The sequence below is a fragment of the Castor canadensis genome, chromosome 4 (genome assembly GCF_047511655.1).
Source record: "Castor canadensis chromosome 4, mCasCan1.hap1v2, whole genome shotgun sequence".
In the NCBI taxonomy this organism is placed as follows: Eukaryota; Metazoa; Chordata; class Mammalia; order Rodentia; family Castoridae; genus Castor; species Castor canadensis.
This window is the reverse complement of record NC_133389.1, coordinates 29,431,315-29,450,322: the sequence shown is the minus strand read 5'-3', so window position 1 is coordinate 29,450,322 and position 19,008 is coordinate 29,431,315. Positions and strand designations below refer to the sequence as shown.

General features: G+C 45.2%; 1 protein-coding gene across 3 annotated transcripts in view; it reads right to left on the bottom strand.

The window, feature by feature from the left end:
- Loxhd1 (lipoxygenase homology PLAT domains 1) overlaps window positions 1–19,008 on the bottom strand; it is a 151,965-nt gene that overhangs the window by 114,063 nt on the left and 18,894 nt on the right. For all 3 annotated transcript variants that reach the window (XM_074069530.1, XM_074069531.1, XM_074069532.1), the window contains exon 5: window positions 3,758–3,856. In XM_074069530.1, the coding sequence (XP_073925631.1) occupies window positions 3,758–3,856 (99 nt within the window). The remainder of the gene's footprint in view (window positions 1–3,757; window positions 3,857–19,008) is intronic.

Below are 19,008 nucleotides of genomic sequence, written 5' to 3'. Positions count from 1 at the left end.
GACCAAGATTCTCCATGTCACATTCTTATTGGACCTCCAGCCTCAGGAAAGAGGCTAATGCTTCTCCCATAGTGCAGCTTAAACATCCCACAGCCCCAGGGTCAACGTCCCTCCCAAAGACTGCAAGACCCTTTTGGGATGACCCACAAGGTAACAGGTACCAGAGGCTTTGCACACCTGCTATTACTGTTGTCTCTGTTAATTTTCCCCAATAAATTCTGCTCCAGATGAAGCTGCTGCTACTGCTGCTAACAATGATGACGGGCATTCTGTCACATTCTTGGCATGCTTAGTCCTTCGTTGATTGATTGCTTACAAATGTGCCTTTCAATTTCTAAATGAGTCGAGAGGTTGGAGTTTCTTCTAATTTTACCGCTGTATGATCAAAGAGTGTTGTCTCTATGTTAATTGATTCACTTGACTTTGTTCAGACTTGCTTTGTGGTTTTGTATGTGGCCATTGTGTGCTGGAAAAGAATATGTGTTCTCTACCTGTTAGATGTGGCAGTGTACATACCTCCATTAGATCAAGCTTATCAAATGTGTAGCTAAAATCTTCTCCATCATACTAAATTTTCATCCATTGGACATTATCAATAATCAAGAGTACTGTATTAAAATCTCCCGCATGGTTATATATTTGTCAAGTTACTCCAACAAATTTTGTTAATTATTGCTTCACACATTTTGGGATTTTGTTCTTGAATTTATGTAAGTTAAAATTATTGCATTATTCTTTTTGTCATTGTTCCTTTTGTTATTGTCTAACATACCTTTCTTCCTCACAAAGTAGTTTGCCTTCAAGTTTAATTTGACAGATTTGACTATAGCTCTGCCAGCTTCTTTGCTGACACACTGTATTACATCCTATTTATTCTCAACCTTCTGTACATATATGTAGCTGTATTTTTTCTTCTTTTTACCCGAGAATAACTATTTTTAACTAATACATGTATTCTGATAAATATACATGTTATTCTGATAAATATACGTTATTCTGATAAATATACATGTTACGTACATGGTATGAAATAAATATATCTGATATACAATAAACATAATAATATACAATAAATAAGTTTATTGCGATTATCAATACACTTAATTTTGCTCTTAGCCATGCTTTTTCCTGATTCTCTTTCCTTGATTCCTTCTGTTGGATTGATTGAATCTTTAGTCTCTTTTAGTCATTCTATTAGTTTATATGTTATATATTTCTACTTTTTGGTGTTTTCTTTCAGAGTTTTAATACACTTGACTTATTAAAGTCTACAGTTAATCATTTTCTCTTCTGGAGGTGGGGAGATGGGCTACAGCCAAAATCTTTATCATGTTTTAGCTGTCATCATCCACTTTCCTTCTCAAATATTGATTTTTAAATATTTGGAATCCACATTTCCTCTTTCCCTTATATTAGTCATTATGTGTTGTGTAATCAGTGCTTGCTTAGATTTGTTTTAGCTTTCAATGTTTTGCTCACCTTTGCTTTTTTGTACCTCACTCCTTCTATGTACAATCTCTCTTTGTGTCTCTCTCTTTCTCTCTGTCTCTGTCTCCCTCCTCTCTGTCCCTCTCTTCTCACTCTGCCTTTTGAGAGAGCTTCTCACTATGTAGCCCGATTGACCTCACACTCACTGTCCTCCTGCCTCAGCCTCATGAGTTCTGGGATTATATGTATGTCACCAGCTTCCCTTTTCTTAAATTCTTATAGTGGTTATTTAAGCATGGATCTAGGAACTGGCAAGGAATCTGTTCATTGTGTCCTCACTCTGAAAACCTAGCTGGTATAGAATTATAGTTGACATATATTCTTGCTCACAACATTGGAGATACTATTACTTGAGCTTATGACCTGTATAAGTTGATGACAGAAATTTCCTATCAGTCTTATCGTTGTACAGAAGGCAATCTTCCAAACCTGTTTCCTTTAAGACCTTTTCCTTTGCCTTGGGTTTCACCACAAGGTACTCAACTGTAGCTACATCTTGTTCAATGACTCATTTTGTCACTTTAATTTGAAGATTCATGTCTTTGCTCAATTCTGAAGAAGTTTCGGCCATTATTTCTCTGGATATTTTTCTCCCACCTTCGCTCCATATTCTGTTTCTGGAGCTCCTGTTCACTATCTATCAGGCCTTCCCGTTCTCTTCTCCATCCCCATGGCCTTTCATTTCTACTTCCCAACTCTTTGTCTCTGTCTGCTACATTTTGCTCATATTTTATTTCATAATTTGCTAACTCTTCATTCAATTATTTCTAATTGTGTTGTGTTAACTCATCCACTAAATGCTTATCTTTAGTAACCGTATTTTCATTTCTGTTTGGCTCTTTTTCCAAATTTGCTATTCTTTTCATGGTACCTTATTTTTTCCAATTCTTTCAGGTCTTTAATAAGTTTTTAACAATTTAAACTATAGGATCTGTCAGATTTCTCTCTTACCTGAAATCCCTAAGGATTTAATGTTGTCTATTGTATAGACTGAGGCTTCGTCATGATGGATTGTGCCCTTGAGTGTTTTGTTGTTTTAGAAAATAAACTCATCTCCAGTATATCATCTGTGGAAATCCTGTGCAGTCTTACAAAGATTTCTGCCACGTACTAAAGGGTATTTATTATTGCTATGGAACCAAATATTCCATACATGGAGGAAGGGTCTCCCAAATCACACTTGCAGTATAAAATCAGACCTCAAGCCTCTATGTAGTATAGGCCTAAGGTGTCAATTTCTCAGCAATTTTTATTTATTTACTTACTTTTTGGTGGGACTGGGGTTCGAACTCAGGGATTTGAGCTTGCTAGGCAGGCCTTCTACCACTTGAGCCACTTTGCCAGCCTGAAAAACTTAAAGCTCTTGCAGAGATAAATTTTTTCCAAGATTATTTTTTTCTCTGAAGATGTCCCTATGAACCTTCAGGACTCCTGATTTTATGTGCAATTCTAATTTCAAATCTCTTACCTCATGCAGGGCCTGCATCTCACTTTTTGACCCCAAATGGGCATAAAAATTATCCCCTAGATTGTTGAGCATGAAAGGTTCCTTCTTCTAAGAGCCACAGTATCAATTCATACTTAATGCTTTGGTTTTGAGTTCCCTCTTCATTTCTGGAAACTGGAGAGTTCTTTCTTATTGCTTATAAATTCAGTAATACAGTTTGTGTTATTTAATATATACAAAATCCCCATGTCTCAGTAGCTGTAATGACTCCTATATTAGTCTACAAACTTGGCAAAAGCAGGAGAGACCACCTGGTTCTGCTGGCCTGAACTTTCTCCTAGCACTTGCAGCTGTATCCATGATCAGTTCCTGCTTTACCTGTGAGGCCAAGTTGAATTTTATCCCCTGGTCCCATTCTGCTCTGTCCCAATTCACTGCATTGGATTAGATCATACCCTGCTACAACCCAAAATGTAGCTCAGATGGGCATGGAGCTTACGAGATAAAGAGAGTAAGTGAGAATGTGTTCTCTGGAGATGTAGAGTTTGGGTTTGTTCATAGTCTAGGGTGCAGAACAACTTCAATCAACCCCCAAACCCAGGCATACTTTATTCTGAATACCTATCATGCACATAAATTTTATAGCACAAGATAGACAGCTGCTGCACAGGGCAATCTATGACAAGCCACACCACAGAGAGATGCTACACAGAGAAGCCCAAAGGGGGCTCAGACTGTCTTCTTCTGCCAGGATTGTGGGAAACATCCCACCTAAGAAGCAGTACTGGGCATGGCTTATGAAAAAAGGATTCAATCCCATACCTGTGTCTCCATACTCTCCAAAGATATTGATGAAGACATCAGCATCTGTTCCTGCACCAATTACGTCACCAGTGTATACCTTGATTTCATACTTGTTACCTGGGAACAAGGACAGAGAAAACCTTAGCTAATCAGGATCTTGAGGAGAGAGGAACAGAAGTCCCTAAGTAACTACCACCACAGCAATGCATGAACTGTCCACACTACTGTTAATAACAGAGTGAAGAAACAAGTCATTCAACATTGGCTCCAAAAGGTCATTGCCAAATTTTATGTAGGGCATAAATTAGAGATAGTGGGAACCTGCTGTTTTCATGTACTAACATGTTCCTTGGGATAGATGAGTCAGCCCAGACCCTAGGGGCCACTCTGAATTAACCCATCAGCATATCTCCCCTGTACTATGGAAAGGTCCCCAACTGGGCTCCCTCCACTCCTTTGCTTGCCCCAACCCATTTTCCACACTGTATTACAGTGCAGAAATTCACTAGGGAAATTGGATTCTGTAGATGAAAATCAAATTTGTATGTAATTTGTCAACCGTAACTATTGCAAAGACCAGAGGCACCAACAGTGGTCAGAAAATACATGCTTGGGAACTACCTCTTTTAAGTTCTGTATCTGCTTCCTGGGTTTTTCTTCCAGTCATTACACAGAAATTAACTCTCTATAATCTCCCAAACATCTCAGCCTCAGTCATGACCTCAAGGGGAGTGGGACTTGATATAAACTTGAAGACCTGTACAGGTCTCCCCCTCTGGAGTCTGTTGTAGGGTGGGAAGCAAAGGCCAGGGGTTGGTGTGTGTGGCCAGGTAAGGAGACTCTTCCAGATTTTCTTTGGTGCCAACAATTCCAAGGGCTGAGACAACTCTCCCTTCCCGCTTCCCTTCCTACATGGTTTTCTACTTGTTATGCAGCAGAATCCTCCCTATCAGATGTCTTATGTCTAATCTGTGAAGCTGATAAAACCTAGAGCTGTTCTAATTAAGATCCTGAATCCTGACCCCTCTGCCCACCTCCTCCCTGGAACCTTCCCCGACCCTCACCTCCAGCCCCCAGAGGTATTTATCCTCTGTGTCCCCCAGATCTGCTGTCATCTTTGTCAATAGCTTTTAAGTTTGCCATGGACTGCCTTATACTGTTTCCTGCCGGCGAGGTCTCTGTGTTCCTCTAGAACTTACCAGAGGCTGGGTGCAGAACTTCCTTTTCTTATATAATCCCTCCCACATCCCCTAGCACAGCACTGGGCCCATATACTAGAGTCTCATTAAGTGTGTGGGAACACAAATTGTATAAAATTTCCTAAAACTTGAAGTCCAAGGAAAGTTATTGATGACAAAGGATCAAGGACAGAAACCTAACTTCATTCCCCCTACCCCCTACCCTCCACCTCTAGTACTGCCCACAGTACAGAGCTGGCCATCGAGAAGTGACATGGGATCCTGGAGGGAACCCACAAAGGACACTCCACACATAGCACCTGGAAGTTGATCTTTGACTGATGAGAGCATTGAGCCCAAAGCAATGTCTTCTCTTTCTCATCCTCACTTGGTGGGGGAGACAATTCTTGTCTCTAACTAAATGCCCCAGAAGGAGCAGACACTCTCAGTTTCCACCCTGTCTTACTTACCATGAAGACCCCTTGAGAGAGCAACTAGAACCAAGTTTTCAGAAGAGGCCAGTCCCAAGGAGCCTCCAGGTCTATGGCTTGAAACATGGACCACACTCAGGTTTTCTGGGGTTTAGGTTAAAAAAACTGATTTCACATTTCCCACCAGAGATTCTGAGTTACGTGGTTTGTAAGGGTCAGGAAGGTTATGGTGGTGGCCAGCTGATTCCACTCTCACCACATTCTATTTAAGTCCTCCAAGTTCCAGAGGACCCTGCCAAGGGGTTGGCTCTGCCTGAGCAGGACTTCTAGGAGTATTTGCTTTTGTTCACAGTCTTTCTCAGCTCCAGTCTGGGGGTCTCCCTTCACACAGAGAAAGACCCCTCTTCATGGTGTCAAGTTGCCATTGCCCTGTGACTGGAGGGTCCAGAAGGTGGCTGAGTGGGTGTGGGGAGGACTCTGAAGGGTGTGGCTCAGCACTGGTCAGTCAAAAGGGACAACAGGACTCCAGGGGGAGCTAGGCACAGTGAGACAGAAAGGAGGCTGAGGGACAGGGAAGCATTTATGGAAAGAGTAACAGCATTCTGAATCATTCCAGAAGGCAGAATTGGCATTTAGTGGGTTGAATTATAAGGAGGAAAATTTTAGCTCACCAAAATAAAGATTTTTTAGTAGCTGGAGCTCTCCAGCAAAGCAATGGGATGCCCTTTGGGTGAATTCCCCCATCTCTATGGATACCTAAGCAGTCACTAGATGCCTTCACTTGGGTGGAGAGCCATCTATCAGGAACACTGTAGAGAAAATGCCAGAAGTGAGAGAATGTGGAAACACTAAGCTTCCTTTTAAATCTGAAATTCCATGGCATTTGAGCAGGAAGGGCAGACTCAGGCTGGAGAGGGGAGCCAGGAGGTCTAGGAAGCACCCCAGAAGGTAGAACAAGTACCTGAGTCAGTACAGGAAGGCCTGGAGCCCAAGCTGGGTTTTGGAAACACATAGCATTCATGTCTGGGGGGAAAGTCCAGAGAAGAGCATCATGCCAAAGCAAGTCCATCTGGGAAAGAGGCCAAGGTCAGGGATCAAGAGGACAGAACTGGGAGTGAAAGAACTTCCAGGCCTTTTCAGATGAGGTGGACAAGGGATCTGAGCCTAGAAATCAGAAGTCAGGTGGGCAAAATGTAGGAGGAAAAAGAGCAGACTGTCTTCCAGCCTCTGTGGGACTATCTAAGGCAAGATGGGGCCCTGAGTGCCTGGGTGGCTGACTGGGTTAACAGCAGGATCCCTGTGTGTTAGATGACCACCAACCACACGGAGGAGGGAATGAGAGCTGTGCCAGGGATGCATAGGTGTGCCTCCCAAAACCATACTTTAAAATGCCCCTAGGGCTGGGGGAGTGACTCAAATGCTAGAGCACCTGCCTAGCAAGTGTGAGGCCCTGAGGTCAACATCAATTTTAAAATGCCCCTAAATGGACAATGAGCTCTATTATATTTACTTTTCACATCATCTTTTATCACATTCCCTCTTTTCTAAGCTGCCATTTTCCTAAGCCTACAACCCTAACTGGTGGTTAAGTGCATATATCCATGAAAGAACAAGGATAAATGAAATCAAGGCTTTGCTCCCTTGCCTGTTGGCAAAACCTGGTACAGTGCATGGAGCCTCCCTCCCTCGTGGTCACATAAGATCCCCCCAGTTTCCTATGACTTGAATTTCAGTGAGTGCAGACGTGCAGATCTGGTCACACAAGGGTTTTTGTATGTTGAACTCACTGTCAGATCTTGTGATCAATAAAAGGACAAGATGCCTACCTATGAAATGGGGCTGCTATCCTGGCAACGGGAAGCTGGAAGCAGGCCAGAGGGAAGAGGAAGGAAAGCAATGTGCTGCAAAAACCTGCCCAAAGGTCAAGAGAGAGCAGGGGAGTAGGGAGAAAGGTAAGGGAAGAAAGGTCTGAAAGAGGATTTCCCAGGAAAATGGAAAACGACTAGGGTGAATAATACTAAACATTCATGCAGGCATTTGCAGTTCACAGCCCAGTTGCAGGTCTTTGAACTCACATGATCTATACAATGGCCATATGGAAGAGCAGGTACTGTTGACATTGCCACTTACAGATAAGGAAACCCAATTCAGAGGGTGAGGCGGCATGCTCAGGTCACACTGCTATAAACAACCCAAGAGGGGCTCAAATCCAGATCTCTTATCTTAGAATCCAGGATGCTTCTGGGGGTATCCCCTGGCCTCTAGTGCTCTATGGCAAGGGTTGGCAAGCCTATTCTGTAAAGTGTCAACCGGAGACACTCTAGGCTTCATGGGTCGTTTGGTCTGTGTTACAAAGACTCAACCCGCTATTATAGAATGAAAGCAGCTATTGACAATACTGTGTGAACAAATGGATACACCTGGGTCCCAACAAAACTTTGTGACATTGACTTTAGAATCTCAGAATTTTTATGTCATGAAGTATTATTCTTCTTTTGATTTCAAGTATTTTAAAAATGTAAAACACAAGCCAAGCACGTGCCTATAATCCCAGCACTCAGGAGGCTGAGGCAGGAGGACCTTGAGTTCAAAGCCAGCCTGGGCTACACAGCAAAACCCTGTCTCAAAAAAAAGGTAAAAAACATTCTCACTTCATGTCTCACAGAAAAAAGGTGGCAAGTCAGGTTTGGCCATGAGCCATAGTGTGTCACCCCCCTGCCTTACTCTGTGTGTTCTCAGGCACTGTTCTGTGTGCTTCTAGGCAGAGATCCTAACCGCTGACTAAGCACCCAAGGCACTGAAAAGTGGGGACTAGTCCCTCTCTGTGTTGCACTATAGCAAGTCCTGTGCCACTGTGTATAGGCAGAGCCAGCTTTCCCAGTCTGTCACTGCTATGTGGCTAGGCCAAGCATGGAGGGCCCCTGAGTCTGGTAAATAAAAGGTCCTGGTATACAGCTTTTCAAAGGTAAAGACCGATGACAGCACTGATCCTGTCACCTTAGGCATTGTGCCTTTGCCTGGCTGACAGCAAGCTAGGAGCAGAGATGGGAACAGAGGTGAAGGCCAAGGTGGAGGGTTAGCAAGTTCATCCCTCTTCCAGGGAAGAGTGAGTAAGCATGGGAGAAGCAGGGCCTAGTGAAAGGTAACGGAATTGTTGCCCAGGCCAGGTCTAGAGTTGGCCTGTGATGTGTCCGTCTGGTGTATTATCTTGCTCTAAAATTCTCCCTGGAGCTGATTTCACACTGCCTTTCAGCAGGACTACCATTGCTGGTATTGGACCTTTGTGCAAATGAGCAAGAAGAATCCTTTCCTCAAGTCACTTTACTGCCATCTGTTGGACAATCGTAATAAACACACACATCTACACCATCTCTGATGTGTCTACTTACATAGTTACGCTTGTTACAGAGTCCGACCTTTACATCTGAGCCCGGTAACCCTACCTTCCAGGCAGGAGCTGCCTTCTGCTAAAGGTCACTGTGAGATCCAGAGGCCAAGGTAATCTGAGCATTGCTCTGAACCATATGCAATGAGGGATACAGAGAAGGGCCAGTACATAGACCTTTCCAAAGCCAGACAGAATGGAGAGGGGGACTGTGCTGTGAGTTGGCTGCAGTCTAGAGACAGTTGTCCTGCCTCAAGGCCACAGCAGAGGCCTTCTGGGTCCTTCTTAACCTGCCCGTGAGTGCACATGCCTGGCCTTTCCCTCTTTTCCCTCTGCAGGCCCATGGCAGAGGCACAAGGCTGCTCCCTTCAAACAGGATATCTGTCCCTGGAGGCCTGCGGAAACTCCTGCGTGGGTTTCCAGAAAAGGCAGGCGCTGGCAGGCCCGAGCTGCCTGTGCCTGGCGCGCCAGCCACCCCAGCAGCCTCCCCTGCACTGTGTCTGGAACAGTCAGCACACAGCAGTGACAGAACACATCTCCAGAAAGTGCTCTAGGTGGTGGGGGAGGCACAGGGATGAGGGAGCCGAGCCCCCAAATCCTAGTGCCATAGGCGCAGCTGAGCCTGCCTGAGATGTTCATTGTGTTCCCGATGACAGAAGTCAGGCATATGCCCAATCTGAGCTTCCCTCCCCCTAGGAAGGGACCATCCTGTAGCCCACACTCAACACAGCTTGAGCCTCCAAGATGCGCACGTGGTCCGGCTTTGTCAGGAAGCAGGAACTCATGAATGAACCGTTTGCATTGCCTTTCCTTCTTTCCACCCATCCCCCGATCCCGTGTAAATGGAACGTGGCCTTAGTCATTTTGGCAGCTGAGGGCTGGAGAGGGGTTTGGAAGGAGGCTGATCCCACCTGCAAGTGAATCTCATAGCTCACACCCCGACATCCCTCACATCCGCTTGCTCACCGAGAGCCGAGGCGCGAGAAGGGAGGTATCACAGGTGGTGCGTAGGAGGAGATGGAAATGGAAAGGGAGAGCGACAGCGGGGCTGCCCTGGGGGCGGGGATGTGGAAGAATGTTCTCTCCCAGCCAGGGAAGGCCAGAGCTACTCCAGTCTGCACAAATGAGGGGCCCGGGATGGCAGGCAGCACAGTACTAGGTCATGGCCACTGACTGGTGAATCTCTCCACTGTCCGGGGACATAGCGCCCATGAGTCTCTTCCTTCCTTCCTCTCATCTCTCACCAGTTGCCCCCAGCTAACCCACTAGCAGTAGGTCCAACCCACCCTTCCATCATCTTCTTGCCAGACTCTTCCAAGCTACCCACAGTCTCTAGGATACATGCCCAACTCTTGGGGCCCACACACGGGACACTTCCTCTGCTATTCCTCAGAATGTCTTCTCTCAACCTCTCTTCCTCTCTTCAGCCTGACTGACTGGCTGAAAAACTGGACTAGAATTTTCTGCTTTCCTTAGAATGCCCTTCTAAAGACCTTGAAGCCCTTGCAGACACACCCATGGATCAAATATGGTGACAGTCAAGAAAGGTGGTTCAGGCTTGTAATCCCAGCTACTCAGAAGACAGAGGTAGGAGGATGGCAGTCCAAGCCAGTCTGGACAAAAGCACAAGCTCTAGAAGAAAGACAAACTAAAGGCAAAAGGATTGGGAGGGGGATGTGGCTCGAGTGGTAGTAAGGCCCTGAGTTCAATTCCCAGTACCACCAAAAAAAATCAAATACATAAATAATACTTTCTGAGGACATACTGATGGGATGATGGGAGCAGGAGCTTAAGAATCTCGACCAATTCACACAGTTAGAAAGGATGAAACCCAGATTTGGACTCAAGGAATCTGAATAGGACGGCTGTCTGCTCACTGGCATTGTGCCCACCTGTCAAGTCTAGCTCACACCAAAGGCTCCCTCAGAAGTGCCCCACTCCCAAACTCTGCCATCTGTAGTGTTCATTGGCAGCTAACGTGTACTCAACACAGTCCCTGGATTTGACCTCAGCTGAGCCTGAGTCATTCATTAATAGTGGCTGATGGGCAATCATCAATTAAAAACACTCACCCCTTTCATCACCCCATATAAATATATAGCTAGTATAATTTCCTAAGGAGTTGTTCACTGTCAGCCTGATGATCTCTCTTTCTCTCTCTCTCTCTCTCTCTGTCTCGTGTTGAAATAGCATGGAGTAGATGAACTTCCAGTCCTCTCAGTTCATCTTGCCCCAACCCCTCATGTAGCTCACTGCTGAACTCTTTCCACACACCCCTCGTCTCTTATCTGCTTTGCTCCGACACTGCTGCTCCTGGACCTTCATATCCACTCCCCAGAACCTTGGCTCCATTTCTTCCCAGACTCCAGAGCACAGCTGGATTTGATCTTCCCACAGTACTGCTCACATGAGGCTGAAGGAACTAGAACGTCACACAGTCTTCCTGAAAGGCAGGTGAATCCTGTGTGTCAAAGTCAACATTCTGCAAAACCCTCGAGCCAATAGTGCAACCCCTCTGCATAATAATTAGCTTATAGTAAGGAAGTAGTTATGCTCATAGTCCACCTATAAGGATGTTTATCATAGCATTGATAATAACAAAAAATTGGGAATGACCTAAATATGTCCAAAATTGTTTAGGTGAACTTTAATATTCTCCCATTTATGGACTACTATACAACCATTTTTAAAAATTGTTAGAAAATTAGCCAGTGCTATATTGTAGTATTAAGTGAAAAAATGGTTAAAAATTGATTATAATACAATAGTATTTTAATCATATATAGTGTTTGAGAGAGGGAGGGAGGGGAGAAGGAGGGAAGAAGGAAGGAAGGGAGGGAGGGAAGGGAAGAAAGAAAGAAAGACAGAAAGAAAGAAAAAGAAGAAAGAATAGGAAGGAAATTTACCATGTTAACAGTGGTGCTGATGGAGTGGCTCAAGTGGCAGAGCCTGTGTAGCAAGGATGAGGCTCTGAGTTTAAGCCCCAGTGCCACCAAAAAAAAAAAAAAAACCCAAACAAACAAACAAAAAAATCCACAGAAAAAAAGGAGAACAGGGTGTCTCCAAAGTGGTCTTACACAGAGACTGAGTTCAAGCCTCAAACTAAGTTCACTCTCTGGGGAACTTCATCTGTGAAATGGGGATAATAATGCCTTTCTCATGGATTTTATGCAAGGTAGATAGATATCTTGATTGATGATTGATAGACAGATAGATAAGTAGAAAGAAAGAAAGAGAGAGAAAAAGAAAGGAAGGAAGAAAAGAAAAGATGGATGGATAGATATAAAGAAAGAAATATAGAAAAATGGATGATAGTTAAGAAGATAGATAGTTAAAAATGATGCCTGATATTGAGCAAGTGCTGAATAAAAATTGCTTATTACCATCTTTGGTTGATGGAATTATGGAAGTTTCTATTGTTCTTTTTGTACAATACTTTTGAACTTTGACAATGACCATTTTTTCCCTGTGACTGGAAACTAAAAATTAAAGCCACAAGAGTCAATACTTGAGTCGTTCACATCCTCTGTGAGTTGGAAGAAACCCTTGCGAACTCCTGCCAATCTATACCCACCAGTTGGCCTTGGCACAAAAAGCCCTCAAGCTGATCAGAATGACTATGAGGCCGAGGAAGGATTGAGGACTGATTGGAGAAAGAAGGAAATAGACCCAAGGACCCAGGCTGGACTCCCAGTCCCAGGTGGTTGGCACCTCTGTTTCTCATTGGGCTCTCTCTGGCCAACAGCTGGAACTCAGAGGCGGTCCAGTCAGGAAGCCACTGGTGCTGGAATGGATATCCACAGCTGGGTGGGGCCAATGCAGTGTCAGTGTCATAGTTCAGATAAAGTGCTATTTCTACCAATAGGGGAAGAAGATTATCTTAAATGCCTATTTAAAAAGCAAAATAACCAAATTTAGAGCAAATATACAATCCCATGCATTCTCCAGAGGTCTGGCTGCTGGGATGAAGGAGAATGTGGTAGACGGTGATTCCATTGTGGGGCAGAGGCAGCAGTGACTCTGGGAGCTGAGTGTGAATGAAGTCGTTGTGCCAACAGAGCCTCTCGTTTCCCCAACGGCACTCATTCTGCTGAAAGTCTAGCCAACTCCTCAACCATGAAGTCAGCTTGAGCATCACCTGCTCCATGTAGCCCTCCTGATTCCCCTTCCGCCATGATCCCATTGGCCTGGGCCACCCCTCTTATAGTCCTCTGCACTGTGATTATTTATCTGTGTAGCTCTCTCCCTTCTAAGCTCTGAGATAGAAGGGTCTGAGCACAGACTTGGACACATAGAAGATTCCAAAATAATTCATTCATCGAATCAATGAATGAATGTGTTTAAGATCAGGAAAGACGGAGGAGCATGAGCTGGTATTGTGAGGCTCCAGTGCTCCAGCTCTGCTCCCACAGTCATGCTGTATGACCAAGAGCAGGTTGCTTAGCTCTCCTGGGTTTCCATGTTCTCCTCTATAAAGTGGAGGAGATGTAGATAAAGTCCTTCTCAGTCCTAAAATTCTCTGCTATGCCTCGCTGAGGCCTCATTGGGAACGGTTCTCTCTTCCCACTCTTTCCGGAGATGACTTTCTGCAGTGCGAGGTGGGAGCAGATGGGGTGGGCGGGAAGCTGCTGTGAGTTCAGAGGAGGCGAATGCTGCAGGGCTGGCCCAGCTCTCCCTGCCCTGAAGCCCTTGCTCCTGCACCCATGGGCCTGGGGCCATCTCCTTAGGGTTCAAAGAAATGATGAGTCGCAAACATCACCTGTAGCCAACAGAGCCCTGGACCACGTTTAAAGCAGGGAGAGGGAGGTAGGCTGGGAAAAGAGGTGCTCCTTGAGCCATTCCTAGTCATCCTCTTGAGCCTGACGGGATCCTGCAGTGGATCCCAGCACCAAGCGGCTCTGAAGTCAGAACCTTGAGTCTGCGTCTCAGAATCAGAGCAGCGTAGATGTGAGGGAAGAGGAAATGAAACATCGGGAGTTTAGTGGGGACAGCAGCCTGCTACTGCATCATTTACTGAGCACCTACTCCACGCTGTCACTGCACGAAGTCACCTGTGCTCATTCCCTCATTAACCTTCCAAGGTGGGAATTGACGTCGCCCCTGTTGAAACAGGGGAAACAGACGCACAGCACTGCAGACATCTGTACATGCTTGTGTAAGTGTAGAGTGGCAGAACTAGGTTTTGGCCACAGAGAATGGAAGTCCATGTGGCAGGGGGAGTCCCTATGCAGAAGATGGGAAGAGGGGAGGGGATGAAATAGGGGAGAAGTACCCACAGCAGCAGAGAGGGATCCAATCTCCTCCAGCCCTAGTGGAGGAGAGCTGGTCTTGGACTCATCTACATTCTACTATTCCCCAAAGACCGCCCAGAGGTCACCTGGTCCAGCCACTCCTCAGAGGAAGGACAGGATGGGAAAAGGAACTGCCACCTATCCCTGGTCACACTGATATTGAGTGATAGAACCAGAACCAGATCTCATTTGCTTTCTAATCCAGAGAGTTACATTTTGAAATCAACAACTTGGCTGGTATGGTGGTGTACATCTGTAATCCCAGCTACTCAAGAGGTGGAAATCAGGAGGATAACAGTTCAAGGCCAGCCAGGGCAAAAAGTTAACATGATCTAATATCAACCAACAAATGGAGCATGGATGGCAGTGTGTGCCTGTGATCCTAGCTAGGCAGGAAGCATAGGTAGGAGGATCACAGTGCTAGGCCAACCCCAGGCAAAAAACAGGAGACCCTATCTGAAAAATAATCTTAAAAAGGAAAAAGGGCTGGGGGCATGGCTTAAGTGGTAGAGCACCTGCCTAGCAAGCATGAGGCCCTGAGTTCAAACCCCAGTACCACCAATAAAATAAAATGAATGATTTAATTACTTTATGGTATTGTTCAATAGAATCTGGGGATACACCCGTGCTACCAGTTTCTTTGGCAGAGCCTTCCCCATGGGTGCTTTGTGCATCAATCATCCAGTCTGTTTTCATTTGTCATTTGCATTTGCACCTTGCAGTCCTCTGGAAGATTCATAATCCACTGCAGATCAGTACAATTTGCACGTGCCTTTAATACATTAATCACAATCCCCTTCTTATCCTGTCTGCTCCTCAAATGCACCATGGGCACCGTGCCTAGTGTGGTCTTGTTGCTAGCCAGGGCACATCTGGAGCTGTGTGATAATCATTGTGTACCACAGCATGGGCTGTAATGAAATTATAATCCAACTACCTGATGAATTGGCCAAGAAGAGAAACAGTGCTGAGAACAAACAATCCCATTTCTACCCGTCCCCAGCACTGGCTGTTTCATTGGCCATAGCAAAAAAAAAACACATCAAAAACCCAGCCAATTTGCTTGCTCCAGACTGGGTGAGACTCCGTGGAGCCCAGATGAAAACGTGGTCCATCCCTTGCACCTCAGGCCTGCTGCTGGCCCACCTGCCCAGGACACTGCTATCTCTTGGGAGAGCTCTTTCGTCTAGCAAGCAGTCCTTTGGTCTCTGTGAAGAGTATGACAATACTGGCTTCAGCTGTCATTATTAATCCACCAACGAAGATTAAATGTGTCCTAGAAGGTCTTCCCTAATAAAGCCTTGGGAACAGGTCCAGGCTGGGAGCCAGGGAAGGGACAGACCTGGACCCTGTGGGTACAAGGACTCTCTCCCTCCACCACTGGCCAGGTCCAAGTCTGACACATTTGTGAGCTGTTATGCCCATGGACGAACAGCCTGGGGTGTGAACAGCCCCCAGTCCAGCTACAAGGCAGCTCTGGGCTTCAGAGAACTGTCTCCTGCCCAGTTAGCAGGGCTTTCCCAACATAATATGGTTCAGTATTAGTTTAAGCCACATGATCATCTCAGTAATTCCCCAGGTATGGAGGGCTTGTGGGTTGGCACTGGGCTATGGGCAATTGCTTGGCCAGAAGGCAAGAAGTGACATCAGATTGGAAGTGAGAAGGCCAGGCAAGGGCTGCCCTACACAAGTCTTGCTCATGCCTCCCAACCAGGTGCAGACCCCTTGCCAAACTTCTTTGAGACCCAACACTGGGTCTTCCCAAATCTATTCAGAGAGATAGCAGTTTAAAACCCAGGTCTCTGCACCCCACCCCCCCCACCCAGGAGAGCTCTTTCTACCCATCTCTGCTTCTGTCCTCATCTGTGGGGGTGCCACAAAGGATCCCACCCCCCCCGGCCCCACCCACCATATGCACTCAAACCTATTGCTAACCAATGTTCATATGAACCCCTAAATCCCAAGGACCTGGCAGCAGGTGTGTGTGACAGAGCAAGACCCCAGTGTTACCCTCGGGTCAACCTGAGCTTGGTTGGGGAGACAAATATTAAGTAGTCAGAGCCTAAAGAAGCACCCTGCAAAATATGGTGTTTCTCAGCTTTGTCCAGCTCGAAACACCTGGGATACACCGCACCACATCAACCACAGTGGCTCATTCTGGCAGCTGCTAAGGATCACACCTCACCTTGAGGTGTGGGAACCCAAGGTTAGTGTCCAGCCAGGGGCTGCCATCAGTGTGTATATGACACTGAGCTGCTTTGCCTCTCTGGATTTGAGGTTGTCATGAAGGTGAGTCATTCCAGGTGAGGTGGAAGAAACCCTGCAGGAAAGGAGTCAGGCATCCATGGCAATGGAAAGGATGCCATGAGGCAGATGGTAGGAAGGAAAATTCATGGCACTTCTGGAGCAATTCAATAGCCAAGCCTGCGCTCCCAGGGATAATAAATGCAGATAATGCTGGGAAAGAGCCTGCCAGCCTTCCACAGACTCCAGAAGATGCCAGGACCCCTGACACCCACTCTAAGTGGGAGACAATCATGAGATGTCTGCTGTCTCTGTGCTCTATGTTTGTTTGAAGTGCTTAATCATATGTGATGTCTGCCTGGACCACTCCACTGAGATGAGGGGGAAGCCAGTCAAGATGGGAACCCCACTCATTCATGTGGGAGTGAGGAGAATCCAGGAGGTTTCTCCAGTGGCCTCAAAGTTCTGGATAAGAACTAAGACTTGGGACAGAGCAGGTATTTTTCTCTTTTTTTTCCCCAGGCAGACAAGAGAACTTTGCAAAGTCAACATCGCATAGTATCGCTGTTTAAAAAAAAAAAAAAGACCATTTGAATGTATTAAAAGAAGTAGGACAGCAAGGGACCCCAAATAGCCAAAATAATCTTGAAACGGAATGCAGTTGCAGAGTCCATATTTCCTGATTTCAAAACTTACTACAAAGCAACAGAAATGGTACTGGCAGAAGAGAGGACATTCTGACCAATGGAAAAGAACAGAAGTAAATCCTCATCTATCTGACTGATCAAATGATCAACAGGGTAAAAAAAATCTATGAGATGGGAGAAAAATATGAGTCATATATCAGAAAGAGGTAAGGGGGTAGTATCAAAAAATAAAGAACTCTTATAATTTGACAACAAAAAACAACTTCATCAAAACTGGTGAAGAACTTGAATGGACACTTCTTCAAAGATACACAAATAAGCTAGAAACACATGAAAAGATAACATTAAGAAAATGTCAATTGAAACTACAGAGATACTACTTCATACTTATTAGAATGTGGTATTATCAAAAAAATAAGGAAACAAACAATTGCTGGTCATTATGTAGAGAAACTGGAACTCTTAACTTTGATGGTGGAGATGCAAGATGGTACAACCACCATAAAAACAGTACAGCAGTCCTTAAAGCTCAGTATAGACTTACCATATGAACAATTCCACCCCTGGGATATACCCAAAAGAACTGAAAGCAGTGACTTGAGCAGATATATTTGTGCACCCGTGTTCACAGCAGCCAAAAGGTGGAAATGACCCAACGGTCTATTGACAGATGAATGAATAAGCAATTAAATACTAATTGGCCTTCAAAAGAAATGAAATTCTGACATATAGTACAATATGGTCATACCTTGAAGACACTGTGCTAAATGAAATGGGCAAGGTACTAAAGGTCAACTACTGTATGATTTCACTTAGATGAGGTTCCTAGAGTTGTCAAATTCATAAAAAGAGAAACAGAAATTACTAGGGGCTGGGAGAGAGGGGAGGGGCAGTTAGTTCAATGGGAATAGAGTCTTAGGTTGAGAGGATTAGATCTGGAGATAGTTCTGGGGATGGTTTCAAATCAATATAAACGTGTTTAATGCTGTGATCTGTACCCTTAAAATGGTTAAGATGATGAATTTTGTTGTGCATGCCTTACAATAATGATAATAATAATAATAATGATAAATAACAACAATAAAACAGGACAGTGGAGCCAGGGAGGCCCTTGATCTGTCCTGATGAGCCTCCTTGTGAAACACAGCCTAGCTGAAAGGAACTTTCCTGAGGAGGGGTCACAGGAAAGACCAGGATCAGGGAGCTATTATCCCAGGACCACTAAAGCCTGACTTCCAGCTGCTGAAGGGCTGACATGTGACAGACACTGTGCTATGCCGATCAAGGACTGGAGCAAGACAAGCAGAAACCTCAGAGAGACTGTATGGGGTTTAATTTCAGGAAGATCTTTCCAGTTGCCAGTGCTGCTTAGCAGTGGCATAGGTTGCTCTGGGAGGCAGGGAACTGTTTCCCACTCAAGAAAGGCTGGATGCGAACCAAGGCTGGAGAAGCAAATGGTGAGGATGCTGCAGAAGGAATTCCTGGGACAGTGGGAGGTCGGCCCAGCTGAGTTCCATGATTCCTTACAACGCTCAGACTCTGACAGTCAAGCTAATTCCCTTGATCTTGCCCTGCCCAAAAGACAGGAAGGAAGCAACTCAGCTGAGAGTAAGGAGACCCTGCTCTAGTCCCATCTCCATCAGTGATGGCTTTTGACCTTGGATGGATCACTACTCCCTGAGTTTTGATTTACTCACCTGTGCAAAAATGCCTTCTGACTCTCTCCTCACTCCACCACCATCCCCAGAGATATCATAAGGGTAAAGTGACGCAAGGAATGACGAGAAGGAGGGTCCAGATATGATCGCCAGCACCCTGCCTTCCTTCATGGACACTGCTTTCCCCACCTCTCAGATGAGGGCTGGTGGTGTTTCCAAGAGTACCACCCTCACAATGATGCAGGAAATAGGATGCCAGCAGTAGTACACCAGGGTTATCTAATATTCATGTTACTGTGTACTGGTGTGTACCTGATAATTATAGTAAATGATAACAGTGCCTCTTTGTGATAGTGATGCACTGTTCTTCTAAAAATAGACTTACAAGGTAATGTAAGCTATAAAAAGTGTGTTGAAGAAGAAGTAATGAATAAT